At 35.9% G+C, this 22,810-nt stretch overlaps 1 protein-coding gene, 1 long non-coding RNA gene and 1 pseudogene across 2 annotated transcripts; all 3 read left to right on the top strand.

Annotated features, from left to right (window-relative positions):
- Positions 1–206: 206 nt before the first annotated feature.
- On the top strand, positions 207–1,474 carry LOC120133461. Its single transcript, XR_005517101.1, has 3 exons — positions 207–605; positions 955–1,139; positions 1,385–1,474. It is a non-coding gene; the product is annotated as an uncharacterized LOC120133461 (long non-coding RNA).
- Positions 1,475–1,685: 211 nt separating this feature from the next.
- Positions 1,686–22,765, top strand: LOC120133423 (annotated as a pseudogene).
- Positions 13,149–16,462, top strand: LOC120133422. Its single transcript, XM_039150007.1, has 6 exons — positions 13,149–13,351; positions 13,460–14,619; positions 14,729–15,023; positions 15,140–15,276; positions 15,366–15,441; positions 15,531–16,462. The coding sequence occupies exons 2-6, from the start codon at positions 14,065–14,067 to the stop codon at positions 16,460–16,462; spliced, it is 1,995 nt and encodes a 664-aa protein (XP_039005938.1). The 5' UTR covers positions 13,149–13,351; positions 13,460–14,064.
- Positions 22,766–22,810: the final 45 nt, after the last annotated feature.

The raw sequence follows: 22,810 nt of genomic DNA, 5'->3' as shown, positions 1-22,810 counted from the left end.
TAAATATAATGAAAAAATAATTATTGAATCTAACAATTTAAACTTCAATAAACTAAAAAAGTACAATCACTAAAATCAATTAAATCAAAATATAAAAATTAAATCCATGGTAACCAATGACAAAATTTGAGCTTTTATTCGCGTTTTCAATCGCGTTTTCAAGTGTAGCATAACTCATGCCCAGTGAATCCCAGGATTTTTTTTTACATCTGTTTATCCTATCATTGAAACTTTAGATTCTGTTATGTCGATGACGATTTGTGATCACTTCCTAACAGGGTCTTCCTCAGTCTTCAAAGCATTTCTCATTCATAGTCACCGAAACTGAAGAACCGTGGAAGTTTACCAAAGAAGATTCTGAAGAATTGTGTTCTTTTTTTTTTAAACAAAATGTGGAGACTCAAGATTGCGAGAGAGAGTGTTGGCGATGGCGATTGTGGGGGATGTCTAAGGAGTTTGAACAATCATGTGGGTCAAGTATGGGAATTCTGCCCTGAATTAGCAACCCCGAAAGAGCTTTCTAAGGTGGAAATGGCTCGTCAGAATTTCCGGGATAACCGTTTCCAGAAAAAAAGCACAGTTCTGATCTTCTCATGAGAATTCAGGTTAATCTGGCTGTTGAAAAATGAATTGGGTATTTTGTTAAATAGTTGTTCCTGTAATTTGTTTACCACTTCTGGTCAGAATTGGTTCCCTTCTGTTGAGATCTCCATATAGTTTTTCTTAGTATTTCATTACATGAAACTTTTACTTCTATGATTGATTTGATATATGTGTGTGTGTGTGTGCGTGTGTGTGCAAGCTTAAAACTGTTCTATTTTTCCGTGGTAAACTTCATATCCAAATTGTATGGAAACACTTCCTATCCAATTAAGTAGAGAAAAGACTAGTTGTTTTTTGCCTGTCGTCTAAGCCACTGTTGATTGTTTTTGCCATTTGCATTTATGGGTGCAGTTCGCAAAGGAGAAACAATCTATCACTAGTTTACCAAAAATCAAACTGAAAGAGTTCGAAGATGTTGAGGAAGAGGCTGTAGTGACAACATTACGCAGAGCCTAAATATTTATTCAACAATACAAGCTGAAGATGGTCACTGGCCTGGAGATTACGGCGGCCCTATGTTTCTACTTCCTGGTTTGGTAAGGCTTAAGTAAGCTGCATCTGATTATAATCTGTCTGTTGATGTGGAAAATACTTAATATATCTTTTCTGTGCTTAATCTACCGAGGAAATTAAACTGCTGCTTCCCATTATGTCTGCATCTTTTACTTTGAGATTCCAGGATTATTTTGGTAGCTTTCTGATTACCTTGACATTACTGCATCTTTCAACAACTAGTAATTGGATGATGTGTAATTCAATCTTTGTTTACAAACTGTAACAGTTTATAACATTATATGTTACTGGAGCCTTGAATACCATCCTATCAAAGGAGCATCAATATGAGATAGGCAGATATCTATACAATCACCAGGCAAGTAATGTGGATTGTGTGCTTTATAATATATTAATTCTGCTTGTTGAGTAGATATTACAAAATAACCATGACATAAATACATTGTAATTTTTTTTCTGTTGGGTCTTTGGAATGTTTCTCACATCAGTTGAGCTTGTTCTAGGTAAGCATGGTGCTATCTAGATCAAGGAAAACTAAACCGCTTAACTTGCCATTATTTTATGAACAAATGAAGAAAATTGCTCTGTTCAAAGAGTTATTTGATTTCTTGCAGAATAGAGATGGTGGTTGGAGTCTTCACATTGAAGGACCAAGCACCATGTTTGGTTCGTCTTAAGTTATGTTAGCTTGAGGCTGCTTGGAGAAGGTGATGTAGGTGGACGAGGGGCAGTTGAAAAAGGGCGTGAGTTGATTCTAGAACATGGGAGTGCAACTGCGATTACATCTTGGGGAAAAATGTTGCTTTCGGTACATAATCAGTCTTCACTGTTTACTTATTTGTAATTTTCAGAAAAAGGGGTAAAAATTCGAACAAATCTGTCAATCTTTTGTCAATATTTGATGTCCCTGATAGGTGCTTGGAGTCTATGAATGGTCAGGGAATAATCCACTGCCTCCAGAAGTATGGCTATGTCCTTACTTTCTTCCAATCCATCCAGGTTTCTCTTATCTTTTTTATAGTTATGTTTTTAATTCTGCATTCCAAGCCATGTAAAAGAACAACAAAAGTGTGTTTTTCCTGACCTTTAAAAGCTGTGAATATTTACATGGGTGTGTATTCTAGACACTTTCCATTGCTATAACTTTTTTTGTCACTCCTAGTCCTTAATACGTTTTTATATAAATCATAAAGATTGTGATGTTTTCCAATTACTTCTGTTTCACTTTCCCCCCTCTTAACTTCATTGACCTGGTTCCTTTCAAAAGCTAGTTAGTAAATAGGACCCTTTTACATGTCTTACATCTCTTGCAAAGGTTCTACATACTTCTACTCTAGATAATAATTTTGTATATTTCTGTAGGAAGAATGTGGTGTCATTGTCGAATGGTTTATCTGCCAATGTCATATTTATATGGGAAGAGGTTTGTGGGTCCTATCACACCCATAATTCTTTCTTTGACAAAAGAGCTCTACACTGTTCCATACCATGAAGTAGATTGGAATAAAGCTCGCAACACATGTGCCATGGTTGGTTAACCATTTGCGTCTTGTGAAAAACAATGTTTCTTCATATATATAGCAAGTTTTGGAATTAGCCAATGATACTGCTTACTTGTTTCATTTAGGTTCTCTTGTTATTTGACGTGGTTAGTCTGCAAGTAGATACGAGGTATTTTTGTGAAATATTAAAACCAGCTCCTGATATTATTATGAAAAAAATACACGCTGAGCATTTTTCATTAGAGTGGCTTAAATGAATAAACTCATAAAGAATCTCGTGCTTTCTCATGACTTAGGAAAAATTATTTATCTTCTTTAAATTGTAATTAGATAATCTCTTAAAGACTGTATGTGAATATGTATGTAAGTAAACTTTAATTGCACGGTATTCCATTTTTGCTTTTGTGAAAGCATGTTCATTATTCGGAGTCTTTTATGATAAGAAAGAATAAGTCTTGGGAGTCTTTGTAATCTCTATCTCTAAATATGGTTTTATCTTTGGCAAAAAAAAATCATATTAGAAATCAGCAACTCAGTTTATTTAGACTACTGTAATCTCCTAAATTCAAGAATCAGATTTCTCTTTCATTACCTCTTTTATTCTTTCCCTCTTCTTCAGTTTATTTCCTTAGATTATAACAGTCTAGATGATGGATTTTGTCTTCAGATTTCAAGATTGGAACTTTATTTCTTTTTTTTTTTCCTTCCAAATATTTTTAGGAAGATCTATACTACCCACATCCGCTCGTTTAGGATATTCTTTGGGCATCTCTCCACTATTTGTATGAGCCTATGATTAAATACTGGCCTTGTAAAAGCTTGAGGGAGAAAGCATTGCAGACTGTCATGCAGCATATACACTATGAAGATGAGAATACCCGGTATATATGCACAGGGCCTGTAGAACGATTGCACATGATCTTTAGATCTTTATCTAGAAGAAAGCACATTGTTTTCATTTTGCTTAATATCTATCAATGAAAGGGATGGAATATGTTGACATTCATATCACTTTACTAAGATTAAGTTGCTTCTTCAGTATGGTAAAGAACCGAGTGATGCTTAGGACATGAATCTTACATCTCACTCTAAGGAGTTTCTGATTTCCTATGACTTGTATTCTGCAGGTCTTGAATATGCTTTGTTGTTGGGTGGAAGATCCATATTCAGAGTCATTCAAACCGCATCTGCCTAGAATCTTAGATTATTTGTGGATAGCTGAAGATGGCATGAAGATGCAGGCGCTGAACAATATTGGTTTTTCTGATTCTTAAATTTACACCATTTTACTCAAGTTCCTATCTTGTCTTGTTGCAGTTCTAAAAATGGTACTATCCTGTTTCAATTTATTATCTTATTGAACTATGCCAGGGAAAATGATATTTTTCTGTGCAAGAAATTGTACTATGATGCTAATATAATTCAATTTCTTATAAATTTATTTCAGGGTTATAATGGAAGTCAATTATGGGACACTGCATTTGCTGTTCAAGCTATTATTTCTACTGGTCTTGCTGACGAATATGGTTCAACTTTAAGAAAAGCACACGACTTCATAAAATACTCCCAGGTTTCATTTAAAGAAGTCTTTTAATAATAGTTTTATCATTGACCACTGTTTCCTCAAATGATTAGGTTTTCTGTGTTTTCAGGTTTTAGAAGATTACCCTGGGGACCTAAATTTCTGGTATCGTCATATTTCAAAGGGTGCTTGGCCATTCTCAACTGCAGATCATGGATGGCCCATCTCAGACTGCACAGCAGAGGGGTTGAAGGTACAAATAATGAACAACCTTTAAGAGACTGCAAACTCTAAAATATTTTAGATTTGAGTAATAATGATCTCCTTCTGCAGGCTACATTGTTACTATCAACACTACCATCAGCAGCAGCTGGGGAACCATTAGATGTGATGCGGCTATATAATGCTGTTAATGTTATCCTTTCCTTACAGGTAATTTGGATGTTACATTGGTGTTAGTGTTTGAATTCTTCTAAGAAGTGTCTGGTGCTAGGAATTAATAAATGGTCACTGTTGACAAATGGAGGAAACCTCGAAATGAGGCTGGCATTTTGTTAAAAGGTATAATGTTTTGTGGCTTTTTAGTAATTAGGTAGAACAGAAGAGCATGGTTCTTATAATTATGCCAAACCAGTGAAATTACAAATAACTTTAAGATGCAAATTTTGAGAATGAGCTTAACTGAGAAGTAGAAGATGTTGATGAAGTGAAATTTTCCTCGTTGTATTATAGGAACTGTCATGTATTCTATCATCTATGCATTAAGTGAGGCTGTATTTTTAATGCGTTGGTTTGAGTTGAACTCGAGATTTTATTAATTAATCGAAATTATTAGTTTATCAAATATTCATTTATTGAGATCTTATTGTAGTATACACTAGTGGATGTCATCATTACCTTGATCAAGTAACTTTGTTTTGATGGGACATATCTGAAATTTGATTATACAGATATTCCCTTAAATTTGATTAGACTTTTTTATCACTGCAGAATGCTGATGGTGGTTTTGCTACATTTGAGTCGACAAGATCCTATCAATGGTTGGAAGCAACTACTTGACACGTATATGGTCTTATAATTTTCCCCACTTTACATCAAACATACACAAAATACATACACAAACGGACAAAGAAATATATACTCAAACATGCATACACACATTATCAATTAAAAGTAAAAAGGTTACTCAGAAAAGAAAATGTGGTTTTAACCAAAAAAGAATAGCCAAAACTAAAGAATAAAAATAAAATAAAATGCATTCCCTTAAATTTGGCTACCCCCAGTTATAAAGCATGCATGGGTTACATGTTCTTGGCTACCCCCAGTTATAAAGCATGCATGAGTTGACAACTTTTGGTGACATAGTTATCGACTACCCGTAAGTTCCTAGCGTACTTCATTTTCTGCTTAAATCATTTTTCTATAACTGATTACATTCTGATTTGATGTTTATGGAGTGGCAACATAGACATGTTGAATGCACCTCAGCAGCAATTCAGGCACTAGCCTCATTCAGGAAATTATATCCTGAACATAGAACAGAAGAAATTCAAATTTGTATTGGTAGAGCTGTTGAGTTTATCGAAAAGATGCAAGCAACAGATGGCTCCTGGTTCGCTTAGAACTATTCCATAATCTATATCTTCTTATTTATTTAGCTGTTCTGTGTGTTTTTAGAGAACAGTTGTTTTGGTGTGTGTTTAAGTCTTATGTAATCTGTTTATCAATAATATAATGAGGTACTCTTTTCCTCCTTCCGCTAGTCGGTTCTTTCCTTAGGGAATAGGACTACTATGAGAGAGGTTTTTAACGAGGCGTCCTGCTTCTATCAAAAAAATAATAATCTATATCTTCTTCGTAATAATTTGTCTTGACAGATTCTTCTACTTTGATCACTTCTTCAACATGGCAAACTCAGTATCCATTGCTGAAGAACTTGCTTTGTGCTGTCATTGTTTGCCAGGTATGAATCCTGGGGCATCTGCTTCAGTTATGCAGGATGGTTTGGAATAAAGGGGCTATCAGCTGCTGGTAGAACATACAAGAATAGCTCTCACATTCGTAAAGCATGTGATTTTCTGTTGTCTACAGAGCTTGAAACAGGTGGTTGGGGAGAGAGTTACTTATCATGCCAGAACAAGGTTTTGATCCATCATTTATGGAATTTCCTTGCATTTTCTTCTATAGGAACATCTGACTTTATGGAATATCTCCCTGAATAAACATTCTCTTTTTGAATTTACTAATTATGCTCTAAATTTATATGAGTTATTTGAGTGTTTCAAGTTCAATCAAGCACAACTTTAAGAGAAAAATGGAAAGAAAAATAATGGACCAATTTGATTGAACCTCAAACCAAATTAAACCATGTTTTGTTTGAAAACACCACGAACTGGTAAAGATTTAGCTCATTCCATCGTAGGTTAGACAAACACTCAGATTTTTAGTATCTGCATATTCAGTAACCAATGATCTTTCACAAGTTATTTTCGTCAATTTTCTCAAATTCCATTTTGTCTGAATTTCTTGCAGAAAAGTACTTTAAAAGAATCTCCGAATGATGTTTGTAAAAAGCCAAAAGCTGTAATATGAGAACATTCCTGTAAGTTGCTAACTAAAGTTTTGCTGAAGACTGCATACTTTTTTTTTTGATCGATGAAGACTGCATACTAAATAAGAAAAAAAGTGTCTGAACAATGAGAAAAAGCTTTCTTTTAGTTATATTAAGCTAGTAATAGCTTTAATTTGCATAACTTTTTCAACATTTCATTTCTTGAACGGTGTTTATTAAAATGTAGAATTCTAAGTGTTGTCCTAGAGTTGTGGATGACTTGAATTGTTTTCAGTTCAGAATCAGCAATATCAGAACTTCAGATTCCTAGATTACATTAGACAAGAATATTGCACTAATTATTGGGATGACTCATGGTTCTGCTTTCCTTGTGTGTAGCATTATAATTCTTTTGTTTCAACAGGTCTATACAAATCTTTAGGGTAACCGGTCGCATATTGTTAGTACTATTGGATCACGTTGGCCCTTATAGAAGCTGGGCGGGTATGTATGCACAAGTTATTTTAACGTTAGATATCTCAACATGAATTGTTAATTTATTTTTGAGAATGTGTAGAAGGGAGATTTTTCTAGGGCCCTTTTCATATTCTATAACATGCCAAGGCTTTTATTATTTATTATATTTATTTATATACAGTTTTGATTGAGGAGGAAGAAAGTTGCGTTTGAGCACATAGTATTTGTTGGCATTAGCAACGGGTTGATTTAAGGTTTTGAGAGGAGACCCACACATTTACTTTCATGAAGCTTGAAACCCTTGGTTGGCTAGAGGACTCAATTTGCAGTCTGATCTGAACCTTTAAATATGGCTTTACTTTTTGGATTATCATTTGGAAGACTTCCTAAACGTTATTTTTTACCGGCTCCATTGAAATGTTGGATCATAAACTTGATATATTATGGGAGCCTAAACCCAAACCCAAACTAAATTGATGTCATTGCTTACATAAATTAGATGAAGATGTCATTGCTTACATCAATTTAGTTAGGTGAGAGTTAGGTATTTGTAGACTTTAATAGTTTAAATTATTTTATTTGTGTGGTGTATGATTGTTCTTTAGTAGTATAAATATCTCTCCCCATTTTAGTTTAAGCATCAAGAAAAATTAAGACCTTCTAACTGAGTGAAGAAGCAAAGCCTTATAAGAGTGAGTTGTAGTTCTTGTTTTTGAGTGAGAGTGCTCTTGTAATATTTGTTTGAGTTTTAATAAAAGTTGTTTGTGTGAGTGTTTCATTTCCAACAAAGTGGCATCAGAGCGAGTTGGAAAGATCGAAGGTATTGACAAGAGGAAACCGACGCCGCTAAAATCTTCCCAATCTGAGTTCTGACGCGCCGCCATGCACCGCCAGAAGATTGCTGCTAGAAAATCGTGTTGACTCATCGAGTTGAGCCAAGTCAACCGAGTTGGAGCTCCTTTACTGAGTTTTCCAAGTCCCTCCCAAGGTTTTTCGGTGTTCCGGATTCATCCGTGTAATCGGATTTTGCAAATTCTCATTATATTGAGAGATATGACAAATGGTATGGCACCATTCCAAGTTCCAACACTCAACAACAACTACGACAATTAGAGTATCAAAATGAAGGTACTTCTTGGACCACAAGATGTGTGGGATATCATAGAGAAAGGCTATAACGAGCTTGCAGATGATGATGTTTTTGCTACTCTTACACCAGATCAAAAGACAACTTTGAAGGATTCAAGAAAGAGAGACAAGAAGACTCTCTACCTCATTTATCAATCATTAGATGATGATGGTCTTGAAAAGATTTCGAGTGCAAGCTTTAGCAAGGAAGCGTGGGAAAAGCTGCAAACCTCTTACAAAGGATCCGAGCAAGTGAAGAAGATCTGTCTACAAACATTAAGAGGTGAATTCGAATCCTTACACATGAAAGCACATGAGTTTATTTTAGATTAATTCTCAAAAGTAGTAGTTGTTTCTAATCAATTAAAAATAAATGGTGAAAAGTTAGAAGATGTGAGGATAATAGAGAAGATACTTCGTTAATTGGATCCTAAATTTGAGCACATCGTTGTGACGATTGAAGAAACTAAAGACTTGGAAGAAATGATTATCGAGCAACTCCAAGGATCATTAGAAGCATACGAAGAGAAGCATAAGAAGAAGCATGAGTTTACTGAGCAACTCCTCAAGCTGCAACTCAAAGATATGCATGAAACACAATGCAATGATAGAAATCAACGTGACCTAGGCAGAAGTAGAGGCCATGAACGAGGTGGAAGTCGCGGATGTGGACGAGGCTGGAATTACAACAACAATAATTCCAACAACAATTATGAGAAAGAAGAAAGCTCAACACGAGGCCATGGAAGAATCAATATGAACTCAAGATATGACAAATCTCAAGTTCGATGTTATAATTGTCAGAAGTTTGGGCATTATGCTTCAGAATGTAGAGCTCCCAACAATAAAATTGAGGAGAAGGCCAACTACGTAGAGGAAAAGACAGATGGCAAAGAAACTCTTCTTCTAACACGAAAGGAAATTGATGGTGGCCAAGAAAATTCATGGTATCTTGACAGTGGTGCAAGCAATCATATGTGTGGAAGGAAAGACATGTTCGTGGAGCTAGACGAGTCAGTAAGCGGAAATGTTTCGTTTGGAGATGATTCCACAATAGCAGTGAAAGGAAGAGGTAACATCTTTATCCGCTTGAAAGATAAGAGACATCAATTTATTTCAAATGTCTACTATGTGCCCAATATGAAAAGTAACATCTTAAGTTTAGGGCAACTGGTAGAGAAAGGTTATGATATTCATATGAATAATTATAATCTTTCTATAAAAGATGATAAAAATAACTTCATTGCTAAAGTGCCGATGTCAAAGAATAGAATGTTCTTGATCAACATACAAAATGATGTTGCAAAGTGCATGAAAGCTTGCTACAAAGATGCATCATGGCTTTGGCATCTTCGATTTGGGCATCTCAATTTTGGAGGTCTAGAGCTACTATCTAAGAATGCGATGGTGAAGGGACTACCTCACATCAACCATCCTGACCAGCTTTGTGAAGGGTGTCTAGTCGGGAAACAATTCAGGAAAAGCTTTCCAAAGAAGTCAGAGACAATAGCCAAGAACCCACTTGAGCTCATCCATACTGATGTGTGTGGACCGATCAAGCCAAGCTCTCTCGGTAACAATAACTATTTTCTTCTCTTCATTGATGATTTTTCAAGAAAAACCTGGGTATATTTCTTGAAACAGAAGTCAGAAGTTTTCGAAGTCTTCAAGAAGTTCAAAGCAGCAGTGGAGAGAGAAAGTGGTAGAAAGATCAAAGCCATGAGATCCGACCGAGATGGAGAATTTACTTCCAGGGAGTTTCAAGAGTTCTGTGAAGCAAATAGAATTCTTCGACCAATGACAGTTCTTAGATCCCCTAGCAAAATGGCGTGGCAGAAAGAAAGAACAGAACAACCCTCGACATGGCACGAAGCATGCTCAAAAGCAAGAAACTACCCAAGGAATTTTGGGCGGAAGCAGTAGCGTGTGCAGTCTACTTGTCAAACCGATCTCCAACAAGAAGTGTATGGGGAAAGACACCGCAAGAGGCATGGAGTGGAAGAAAGCCTGACATTTCCCACTTGAGAATCTTTGGAAGTATAGCCCATGTTCATGTACCATACGAGAGAAGAACGAAGCTTGATGATAAAAGCGAGAGTTTTATCTTCATCGGCTATGATGCTAATTTGAAAGGCTACAAGTTTTACAATCCAAACAATAAGAAGTTTGTGATTAGTCGAGATGTGGTCTTCAACGAAGGAGAATGAGATTTTAACTCTCATGCAGATGATATCAATTTCTTTCCTCAGTTTGAAGAAGATAAGCAGACAATGAGGGAACAACTAGGTGAACCTCAACAAGAGCTTGAAACTCCACCCACTTCACCAACATCAACCACTCAAGGAGACTCATCACCTTCGTCATCGTCAAGTGGGAGTCAAAGTGAAAGAATTGTGCAACGTACAAGAAGCCTTAGAGATCTCTATGAGGTAACTGAACGATAAGATAATATTACATTATTTTTGTCTGTTTGTCGATTGTGAACCAGTGAGCTTTCAAGAAGCAGTACAAGAAAAGAAATGGAGAGATGCGATGGATGAAGAAATCAAGGCCATCGAGAAGAATGACACATGGGAACTTACCTCACTTCCCAAGGGACATAAAGCGATAGGTGTCAAATGGGTGTACAAAACAAAGAAAAACACCAAAGGGGATATTGAAAGGCACAAGGCGAGGCTAGTTGCTAAAGGCTATAGTCAAAAGGCTGGAATTGACTATGATGAGGTATTTGCTCCTGTTGCTCGATTAGAGACTATCAGACTAATCATTTCTTTGGCAGCTCAAAACAAGTGGAAGATACAGCAGATGGATGTAAAGTGTGCCTTCCTAAATGGAGTTCTTGAAGAGGAAGTTTACATTTAGCAACCATCAGGCTACGAAGTCAAAGGACATGAAGACAATGTGTTGAAGTTGAAGAAGGCTCTTTACGGGCTAAAACAAGCACCAAGGGCATGGAATAGCCAAAGCGACAAGTACTTCAAAGAGAATGGCTTCAACAAATGTCCCTACGAGCATGCTCTATATATCAAGATCAAAGATGGAGATATTTTGATCGTGTGCCTCTATGTGGACGATTTGATCTTCACCGGAAACAACCCAAGCATGTTTAATGAATTCAAGGATGTGATGATGAAAGAATTCGAGATGACAGACATAGAGCTCATGGCGTACTATCTTGGTATTGAAATTAAGCAACAAAATGATGGAATTTTCATTTCACATGAAAGCTATGCAAAGGAGATCCTGAAGAAGTTCAAGATGGAGAACTGTAAGCCAATAAGCACACCTACAGAATACGGGATCAAGATGTCCAAACATGAAGAAGGCGAAAGTGTAGATCCAACAACCACCCATTTTAAAGATGCAAATAGAATTTTTCGCTATCTGAAAGGTACAATTGACTTTGGCTTGTTCTATTCAGTTTCTAATGATTACAAGCTTGTTGGATATAGCGATAGTGATTGGGGTGGAGACATAGATAATCGAAGGAGCACTACTGGATTCGTATGTTGTTGCTACCTCATGCGTTTGTTACGCAATTTGGCTTAGAAATCTATTGAAGGAGATAGGTTTGATCAGGGATTCAAAAAACGGCCATGTAACGGTATAACGATCGTTATATCGCGGTATCGGTGGCCACCGTTACCGATATCAACCGAAATCACAGTGTGAAACGGAATCACACCTATAACGGCCGAAAACGACCGCAATTTAACGGGTAACGGTCGATCACGGCTATAATGGACCGTTTTTCCCGTTAATCCCGTTACAACATCATAAATCACCAACAGCACAATTACTTCAAAAAAATAGCAATTCAGTTTCCTTTACAACAAAAGTAAAAATGAAAGAATATATTCTCTGTAAAACCTGTAAAAATCAGTTTACTTTATATTCAAATTGAAAAAAAAAGTAATCACAAATTCACAATTATTGAATCAGTACAAAATATAAAAACAAAAAGCAACAGAAAAAAGCAATCCCAAATTAAAATCTGAAATTTTTGCTTACAACTTCAAAACTCCTCTCAAATTTCACTACCCAAACTCAAAATCAAAGAAAAATCAGAAGGGAAAAAAGCTTTCACTTTGAAGAGAATCTCACAATTTCAAGTAAGTAAAATACATGATTGTTAAGTTTTTCATTCTTGCTTCTTGTAACATGCAGCAACCAATATAGGTATGAAAAAAATTTGACAAAAAATCTTCACAAATCCATCAATATTTGTAGGTTTGTGGATATTTTTGGTTGAAATAACAAGAAAAATTTAAGAAAGGTAACAAAGAAAAGAAAAGGGATGAATTTGAAAGAAGAAAAAAAAGACATCTTTGCTGCTTCTGGCTTCTGCGTTTGCCAGCCCTATGTCCCTCCATTTTCACGTTAGAACTTAGAAGAAGATGATAGGTTTTTATGTTTTATCTTTACCCGTTAGGGATTTAAAGATGTTTTATGTTTTATTTCTTATTATTTTTTTTACTTTTAATTTGTAGGCCTTTTGGGTTTGAAGTTTGGACCTAAAAGAACCATATAAATTTAAATGGAGTATTTGGGTTATTGTTATGTTATGGCCTTATGAATTTACCCCATATAATTAAATAGATTAGGCTATTTAATTAGTTAATATTATGACCTTATGAATTTTCTAAAACAATTGTTGAATTTAAATTTTATATACTTCAATTATTTTTATTATTTATTAGTTTGTGTAATAAACTTATTTTTGTCACTTTCAATAATGCTTATTATTTTTTGTATTAAATTATTGATAATAGAAGTGATGAATTGCTTATATTTCTAAATTCTATTTTTTTGGCTTTATGTTTCTTGTATATAAATAAAAATAAAGCATGCCACCACGTGAAGAGTTTCCGACGAAAGGATTAGAAGGTGCACCGAGTAATGATATAGGTTGGCACTTTGGTACTCCAGTGCCAAATGCGAGAGGAAGCACTTCATGTAAACTATGTGGTAAAGTTGTGAAAGGAGGAATAACACGATTTAAAGAACACATTGCTCATAAAACTGGAAATGTTGCACCATGCCCTAATGTTACTGGTACGTGATATTTTTATTATTTTTTTAAATTTTACTATAAATTTATTGATATAGATTATATATAATTGATAACAATACAAAATTGACATTATTTTATTTTATTAACAGGTGTCATTAGAGAAAGTATGATGAATTTATTAAAAGAATGCAACAAAAAAATAGACAAAAAGAGGAGAACAGAAGAATTCTTGTCCCAGTTAAGAGAAGAGGGGGATGAAAAATGAAGGATTCATTGATGAGATTGATGCAATTAGGCAAGCAACTCGAGAAAGCATCAAATCACAACATGAGTGGCATAGAAGAGAAGAATTTAGACGAAGTACTGGTGGTTAGAGTAATATTTATGAAGAAGGGCGACCTTCCCATGGATCAGTTGGAGGATATCGTCAAGAAAGAACAAGTAAATCCATCCCGAGTGAGTCTGAGTTTACCTTACGAGGAGCTACACCTGAATTGGTTAGAAGTACAAGCTCAAAACAACCAAAGGTCAGTGGTTCTTTTTAAAGACTTTACTCAAGAAGATAGGTGAAGCGGTATCTAAATTTTTAATATATGAACGACTTCCTTTTCAATTAGCAAGTTCTCCATGGTTATATAATTTAATTCAAGTGTCAATAGAAGTTGGACAAGGTGTAAAGCTGCCAATACCTTATGAGGTTTCAGATGTGTATTTGGAGTCAGAATTTGAACGAGTTCGTGATTGGGTAAATAGAATGAAGACTCATTGGAAAGATTTCGGTGCAACTCTAATGTGTGATGGTTGGACCAACAGTTTAAACCAAATGCACATCATTAATTTCCTTGTTTATTGCAGTAAAGGAACCGTTTTCTGGAAATCCATGGATGTCTCAAGTGTTCGTAGAAGAGATGTTGAGTTCTACTACAACTTGTTAGATTCAGTTGTAGAAGAAATTGGAGAAAGCTACATTGTCCAAATAGTGACTGATAATGAGGTAGCAATGAAAGTCGTTGGGAAAAAAATAATGTTAAAAAGAAAGCATTTATATTGGACCTCATGTGCAGCTCATTGTTTGGATTTATGCCTTGAAGATATTGGAAAAAGGCCTAGTGTAGCAAAAGTGTTAGAAGAGGCTAAGAAAGTGACTTGTTTCATATACAATCACATTTGGACTGTTGATCTAATGAAGAAGTATACACAAGGGAAGCAAATACTTCGACCCGCTCTTACTCGATTTGCAACCCATTTCATCCAGCTTGAAGAGATAACAAGACAAAAGCAAGGTCTGAGAGAAATGTTTAATTCAAAGGTCAGTATTTTATAATTAATTATATAATTACTTAAATATAACAATCTTTAATGATTTATTATTTGTAAATACTTTAATTATATAATTTTAATTTTTTATGAATATACAGGAATTTAAAGAATCAAAATGGGGACAACAAAAGACAGGGCCAACTTATGAAGCTAAGAAGATTATTTTGGGAAAAGATTTTTGGAAAAAAGCAAATGACCTCATAAAAGTTTACGAGCCCTTAGTGAAAGTATTGAGGCTTGTGGATAGTGATGAAAAACCAACAATGGGCTTTATTTATGAAGCTGTTGATAGAACAAAACGGGCGATTCAACAAGATTGTCGATATTTCACCGAGTATAAAAAGATTATTGATAATAGGTGGAATTTTATGCATTCTGACTTGCATTCAGCTGGTAAGATAAAATGATTCATATAATTAAGAATTATTTTTATATTTTATTATAGATGAAATTTTATTACTTTAAGCTCTAAATTATTATTTAATGATGTTCTCTTAAATTATGCTTAGGTTATTTTCTCAATCCTCAATTTCAATTTGGGGTGGAACATTCTGATAATGTATTGATAGAAACATTAGAAGTTACAAGATCAGTAATTGAAAGATTAGAACCTTCTCTTGACACTCAAATCAGAATGGTTAATCAGGTTAGATTCAAATATTATTTTTTGTAACTTAATTACATAATTTGAAAATATTTTTTTCTTCATTTTTTCTTTATCTTTAATTTATGCAGTTGTTACTATTTCGAGATAAACATGAGACATTCGGTACTCCACAAGCACAGAGAGCTTGGAGGCAAATGAATCCAGGTAAATAGTTAACTAAATTATTTAATTTATATTATTTAGTTATATTGTACATTTTTAATTTATTTTGAAATTTAAACATTATTTTGCAGCTGAGTGGTGGATAATATATGGCACAGGTGTTCCTGAGTTACAAAGATTAGCAATTAAAGTGCTTAGTCAAACAACTACCGCATCAAATTGCGAACGAAATTGGAGCACATTTAGCTATATTCACACCAAGGCAAGAAATATGTTGACGTATAAAAGACTTGAGAAACTAGTGTTCACTTACTACAATATGAGGCTCCAGATTAGACATCAAAAAAGAACGAGCATCGATGATATAAACACTAGTTTTAATCCTATCAACCTTGATCATATCTTTGAAGATGTTGATCCATTATCAGAATGGCTTCAAGAGAAAGAGAATACATTGTTAGATGGTGAAATTGCCGGTGTGTTGCCTGTGGATACCTCAGATGATGAAACGAATGTTGATGAATCTCAACAACAAAATTTGGCTCATTCAAGTTCTAGTGCAACACCAAGTCAAAGTGGCGATGGACTTGATGGTGGTGGTTTAAGTCCAATTGATGATGATGATGATGATGATGATAATGGTGGTGGTGGTAGAGATGAAATTAGGTCTTCTAGTCGATTTGGAAGAGAATATGGGGTTGGTACAACTAGTGGACATTTTCGTGATAGATCAGAATTTGGTGGAAATATATCTCCGAAATCTAGAAGACATAGAAGTGAACCTAAAGCTCCATCAAAAGGAAAATGCAAGAAGCATACTTCTGTAGGCTCTTTATCTAGTAGAAGATCAAGTTCTAGTAACCTTGGGCAGGGAGATTCATCTACTTGCACACAAGGTTTTTATCCACCAGAACAATTTCCATATTTCCAACCTTCACATGGTTATCCACAACCATATGGTTATTATCCATTATTTTCTAATTATGGTGTGCCATATCAACCTCAAATGTATCCTCCACCACCAATGTATCAACCACCTCCACCTCTTATGTATCCTCCTTAGATATATCCTCCACATCAATTATATGAAAATGAAGGTGAAAATGTTATTTTTTTATATGTTTTTGGACAAAGGCCACGAGAATCAAGTCAAGAAGGCTCTCAAAATGAAGGCGAATGATATGAACTTCCTCGTCATTCCACTAATTGGTGAAAATTAAATTCTTCCTCTACCACTTGAAAGGTATGTTTTTTTTAATTAATTGGAGGCTTTGGTTGATGGAATTCAATGAAACTCAATTGAGAAAATATTTGTAAAAGTTTCTTTTGTTGCTAGGTTTTTTATTGTGACCCTGATGATAGCTCAAGATAGTGGCGACATTTTCAAAGGCTTTGAGTCTTCCTAGTTTTGCAGTGCTAGTGATGCAATATTGCCTGATTTTGGTCTAAAAACCTGCCAATGCGTATCATGTACTTTTATCATGATGGAAAACGATTTAATACTTGTGTAATTTTCCACAACAGAGCTTCTATGTGTATATTCTGTTACAATCTATTGTTTTTTACTTCCTTGCAGTGCTTGTTCCTTGCTGGTATCAATGAAAATGGGAATGATTTCTCATGCTTCACGTAGTGTTGATGTTGTTATACTTGTACTGTTATATTTTTGTTGTGTGGTCTTTTTCCTGCTCTCTTTGTGGATGTCTGATGATATGAATTTCTATATTTGCACTAGGAGGCTTTTCTTGTTTTTACCTCGTAGGGAAATTTGTTTGAGATGTTGATTGCCATGTATTCTATTACAGTTTGCAGTCCATTAAATCATCAAACGGGAAAAAAAGTAAAGGCTTTAAGTTTTGAATATTGTTTTGAATATTGTTTTGTTCTTAGTGTGCTTACTAAGTCTATAAGTGTTAGAAAATACTCTAAAAGTCATTAAAAGTGATTTTTTATAATTATAATTATAATTACTATATTTTATGATAAGTTGTGCAAATTTCAAAAAAATTCATGTCTGCGATAACCGTAGTGACCGCGACCGCGACCGCGATAAACGCAACGCGACCGAAAACGCGACCGCGATCGCAATTTGAATCTTGGGTTTAATACAAGAAGAGCCTACCAAGGTTTGTGTTGACAACAAGTTGGTCATTGCCTTAGCAAAGAATCTAGTATTCCATGATCGAAGCAAGCACATCGATATTCGCTACCACTATATAAGGGAGTGTGTTGCAAGAAACGATGTGGAAGTTGAATACGTGAAGTCACAAGATCAAGTTGCCGATATTTTTACCAAGCCACTGACGAGCGAAGACTTCATAAGATTAAGGAACTTACTAGGAATCACAAGATCAAGTTTAAGGGGGGGTGTTGGATCATAAACTTGATCCATTATGGGAGCCTAAACCGAAACCCAAACTAAATTGATGTCATTGCTTACATAAATTAGATGAATATGTCATTGCTTACATCAATTTAGTTAGGTGAGAGTTAGGTATTTGTAGACTTTAATGGTTTAAATTATTTTATTTGTGTGGTGTAGGATTGTTCTTGAGTAGTATAAATACCCCTCCCCATTTTAGTTTAAGCATCAAGAAAAATTAAGAGCTTCTAAGTGAGTGAAGAAGCAAAGTCTTATAAGAGTGAGTTGTAGTTCTTGTTTTTGAGTGAGAGTGCTCTTGTAATATTTGTTTGAGTTTCAATAAAAGTTGTTTGTGTGAGTGTTTCATTTCCAACATGAAACACAGGGAACTGTGATCGGTTACAAATTTAATTTATTTAGATTTCTACATCTGAACTTTTAAGAACTTTAATGCTTGAACACGAAAATAGTCCTTCTAGACCCATATATATACACTAAAAGCGTTATGGTTATAATTATGGTATGCAAAGAGCCCGTTTGACAATGATAAGATTGATTTTGGTAAGCAGAAAACTACTGCAATGTGAGATTAAAACTCCAGTGGTGAGGTCAAAATCATAGATGGAATCATTTTCTTAAACAATGGTTGTGGTGAGGTAAGATATGATAAGAACATAAAATGGTTAATAACACCAATAATCTGAAAATTGTATTGATAAATTCTTTCTTTAATTGACTCTTTACCACTTAATTATGTATCATTGTGTTATGGAATGAGAGAAACAGAGAAAGATACAAGAAGAGAATGAGAGAATTTAGAGAAGAAAATAGTCATTCATTCATTGCATGAGGAAGAAAATGCCTCAAGTCAGGTCTTATTTAGTTACAATGGTTGTACGGTAATTCTAATAATGCCAGGTGGTTGTCCTTTATAACAGATTATAACGACTCTACTTATCCCTTTCTTTCTTCTGCAGGTATTGGCCTTTTGACTCGGACTGCTCCAACTCTTCCTGGATCCATTCAGCCTGCTCCAACTCATTCGGTAAGTTAATCATATGCCCTTCACGTGCTTCAATTCCCAATTTATATTTTCCAATCCCTAACCCTTGCGCATCCATTCCCAATTTCTCCCCTCGCTCGTCCATTCCCAAATTCTCCTCTCCTCGCCGTTCTTCTTCTTCTCCGACCATAACAATACCCGCCCCACGAGATGATCCTTGTCCCCAAGGATCAAAATCTGAGAATTGTGCTGGAAGTACAATATAATTTACCACCGTAATGTTTTCCAGTTCTAATTTCATGCACGGTATCTGATTGTGCTCCTGCTCTCTACGTTTGTCGATCCTTACAGAACCATAGAACCTTGCTGCCAGCTTTAATCCCTTTCGAAGAGCAAGTGAGGTTTGATGGTAAGACTGAAATTTCAAGTAAACTCGCCCCACGACCTTCAAATTTCTATAAATTTCCATTTTGCTTTGTGCCTTCACGCCCCATGCCTTTAACCTTTGATTCATGTTTTCCTTGGGTTTGAGAATGAAGTGAACCATAGACTGCCCATGGTTTTTCCTTCTTATAATTGAAGCTAACAACTCCCATATTGCCTTCCTGATACTGTCAAATTTACTTAATATGCCTACTACAAGCAAAATGGAAAGAACAATATCCATCGATTGGCTTGCATCTGATGCTTCAGTAAGGGACACATCACAGAACCTTATTGTTAGTGAGGCTACAGCACGACATAGTTTGTCACCAGCATTTCGCACAGTTTCTTTGATGTCATCCATAGCACGAAAAGCAACCACCCTTATTTTCTTCAAATACTTCCCAACCTGATCAAATTTTTGACCTTGGATAATATGTGCAAGGGCAAGGCACAATTCCTCACGAGAACGCCGAAGCCTTGGAATCAATACTCTTAAAAATGGTTGAAGAGCATCACCAGCTTGCTTGGCTATCTTAGAAAATACAAAAGCATCACCTCTCTTGGAATTTAGTGAGGCTTGATAATTATCCAGATCCAAAAATTTATAAATTAAATCTTGATGTCCCATCTCATTTGCAAGATTACAAAGCTCCTTGTAAGTGCTAAGTTTCCTCCCACTAAGGCTTTCACCAATAGTGACCTCTTGAAATACCTCCGAGTATTCAACCAACTTGATCGCTCTTTCCCTCTTTCCAAAACCAGTCAAAGTGGTAACAAGTGCATCAACCAGGTTTTTCTTCATTGATGTGTCACCCAAAAGAAAATTTGAAGGCATGGAAAGTGAAATAAAGTTGGTCTTGAGAATCACATCAGAAGTTACAGGAACACCACCCCAGAGAAATGATAGAGCTTCTCCAGCTGCAATTAAAATATCCTCAACCTTTGAACAACAAAGGCTAAAAATCAAATCAAGCGCAATTTTCATATTAAAAGCAGAAGTTTCTTTCACACACATATTCCCGATAGAGATAATAATTTTCTGGACTGCCTTAGTGTCATCACCAGAGAGTAACTTACTTATCTTTTCATTCAAAAATTCCAGAATGCTAACACCCTGAGTTAAGGTGATGAACACATGAATCGGATAAGAAGCATCTGGACCAGTTTCCCTCAATCGGAACTGGGAATTTTGGTGCCACGAATTATAATCTTGACAGTCACCGGCACTGTAACCACGCCATTGTCCATGGACAGAATATTGCATCTCAGGAGGATAGACCCAACATACATATATTGACCTGAAGTGAATTTGGAAGTCTTGCCATGACATCCAGAATATACCATCTTTTGACTGAGGAACATGCTTCAACTTGTACCTCATCCTATCCGTCCATTTCGAAGATGAATCAGACCAGGGACCATTCCATTCAACTTCATTAGCCCAAGGGTTTCGAATTTGAATAAGCTTGTGTCCATCCACCTCTCTTACCTGCAGTAACGAGTACCCATGTCCTTGTACAATGCTACTGGAAAAAACCTTCACATCAGAGCTTGATGGACTTCCATCACCAAGAAGAAATCCTTCTTGTTTAAATCGCAACAACTGAGACCATAATCTACCACTGGAAAGATCCAACTGGGCCTGGGAACTTCTCATGTCGATCTCCTCACCAACACCTCCAGTAAGATCAACAAGTGCATCCTGAACAAGCCCGCCTTCTAGTGCCTTATAAGAACCATGCAATTTTGCATATACCTTCTCCAATATAGAAACCCATAATTCATTAGCCTTCTTACTGGTCGTAAATGCTGGTTCGCCAGGTGATTCACATGGAATCCAGTCATCAACAACAACAGGGACCCATTCACCCTGTAAAGTGTTCATAACCATAGTATGCCTAAGGATTAATATGTCATGGCCAAGTTGGCGGGCTTCTTTCCACGAAATTTCCAAAATACATTTGGCAAGAAAAGTAAATGGAATCTCCACAGCAACAAAACCACTTCCCTTTCCAATTATCTTCTTGACCTCTACTAGCGCATTAATTCCCATTAGCAACAATCTAAACTTGTAAGGGTCATCATCTTCTACATGGTTCTTTATAGTCTCAATGGCATTGAAATAACCTACACTCATTGTTTCATCATATTGAAAATCAAGTACCTCGCTTGTGGTTCCCGCAGAGACACTTTTGTCAAGGACTTCGCCTACTCCTTTGGAATTATCAGCAATCGTTCGCCTGTGAAACATGAGTTCTATTTCTCCATCTTTAATACTTGATCCTCCTGTGGCACGATCAACCAACATGGATAGTTCAAATTTCTTATCCACCGTATAAATTCCAAGGTTAATTGGATAGTAATTTCCTGCTACAGGTTGCTCTTTGTCTTTGTAGAGTATGGTGACCTGGGAATCAGAATCACCACTGCTTGAACTGTACCACAAGTAGCTCTGCTGCACTGGTACATCTACCTTTGGTTTTGGTAATTTATCGAACACTTGATACCTATCCTTTGTATCTTCTATTGCCATATGTAACATCTGCTCAATTCCAGGGTTGTTTTGGACTTGCTCCTCCGTCCTCCCTGTCAACATCCCCAATATCTGCTCCATGTAGCTTTGAGTCGTTGTCATCCTAGACTCCAATGAACTGATACGTTTATCTTGTGCCTCCCACCACTTGGGAGGGTTGGTTTCCTCATTTGCTTGCTGCACTATTTTCTTTAAGTCCTTAATCTGCTTTTTGATGGCAGAGAGATCAGTAGATTCTACCATGGTGTGGTTCTTCTTTTGCATATACAGTCTGCAATTTGCCAGGAATTAAGGCTCCTGATACCAATTTGTTATGGAATGAGAGAAACAGAGAAAGATACGAGAAGAGAATGAGAGAATTTAGAGAAGAAAATAGTCATTCATTCATTGCATGAGGAAGAAAATGCCTCAAGTCAGGTCTTATTTAGTTACAATGGTTGTACGGTAATTCTAATAATGCCAGGTGGTTGTCCTTTATAACAGATTCTAACAACTCTACTTATCCCTTCCTTTCTTCTGCAGGTATTGGCCTTCTGACTCAGACTGCTCCAACTCTTCCTGGATCCATTCAGCCTACTCCAACTCATCCGGTAAGTTAATCATACGCCCTTCACGTGCTTCAATTCCCAATTTACATTTTCCAATCCCTAACCCTTGCGCATCCATTCCCAATTTCTCCCCTAGCTCGTCCATTCCCAAATCCTCCTCTCCTCGCCGTTCTTCTTCTTCTTCGACCATAACACATTGTTATAGGAATCTATAACAAGTCATTAGATAAACTTCTCTTTGGTGGATGTTCTACAAAATTCAGGATGTATGATTACATTGTGTGGCACTATTTTTGCGCTTTAAATGTGCTGGTTCAGTGTGCATATTTTTAGGCCTTAATGAATGTTTCAGATTATAGATATGTTATCGACCTCACTCTTAATTTTATTATTTGCTTCTAACTCAAACTCTTCCACAACAAAAGGCTCAGAGAGATTGCATTGCGCTGCGAGGATATTAATTAACTCTCAAGTGGAGGATGGAGATTTTCCTCAACAGGTAAATATATCAGGTTTTATTTGTTTGCGTTAAGATATGA

The sequence above is a fragment of the Hibiscus syriacus genome, unplaced genomic scaffold, assembly GCF_006381635.1.
Source record: "Hibiscus syriacus cultivar Baekdansim isolate YM2019G1 unplaced genomic scaffold, ASM638163v2 tig00110580_pilon, whole genome shotgun sequence".
NCBI lineage: Eukaryota > Viridiplantae > Streptophyta > Magnoliopsida > Malvales > Malvaceae > Hibiscus > Hibiscus syriacus.
The sequence above is the reverse complement of the archived record's forward strand: the minus strand, read 5'-3'. Positions and strand labels throughout refer to the sequence as shown.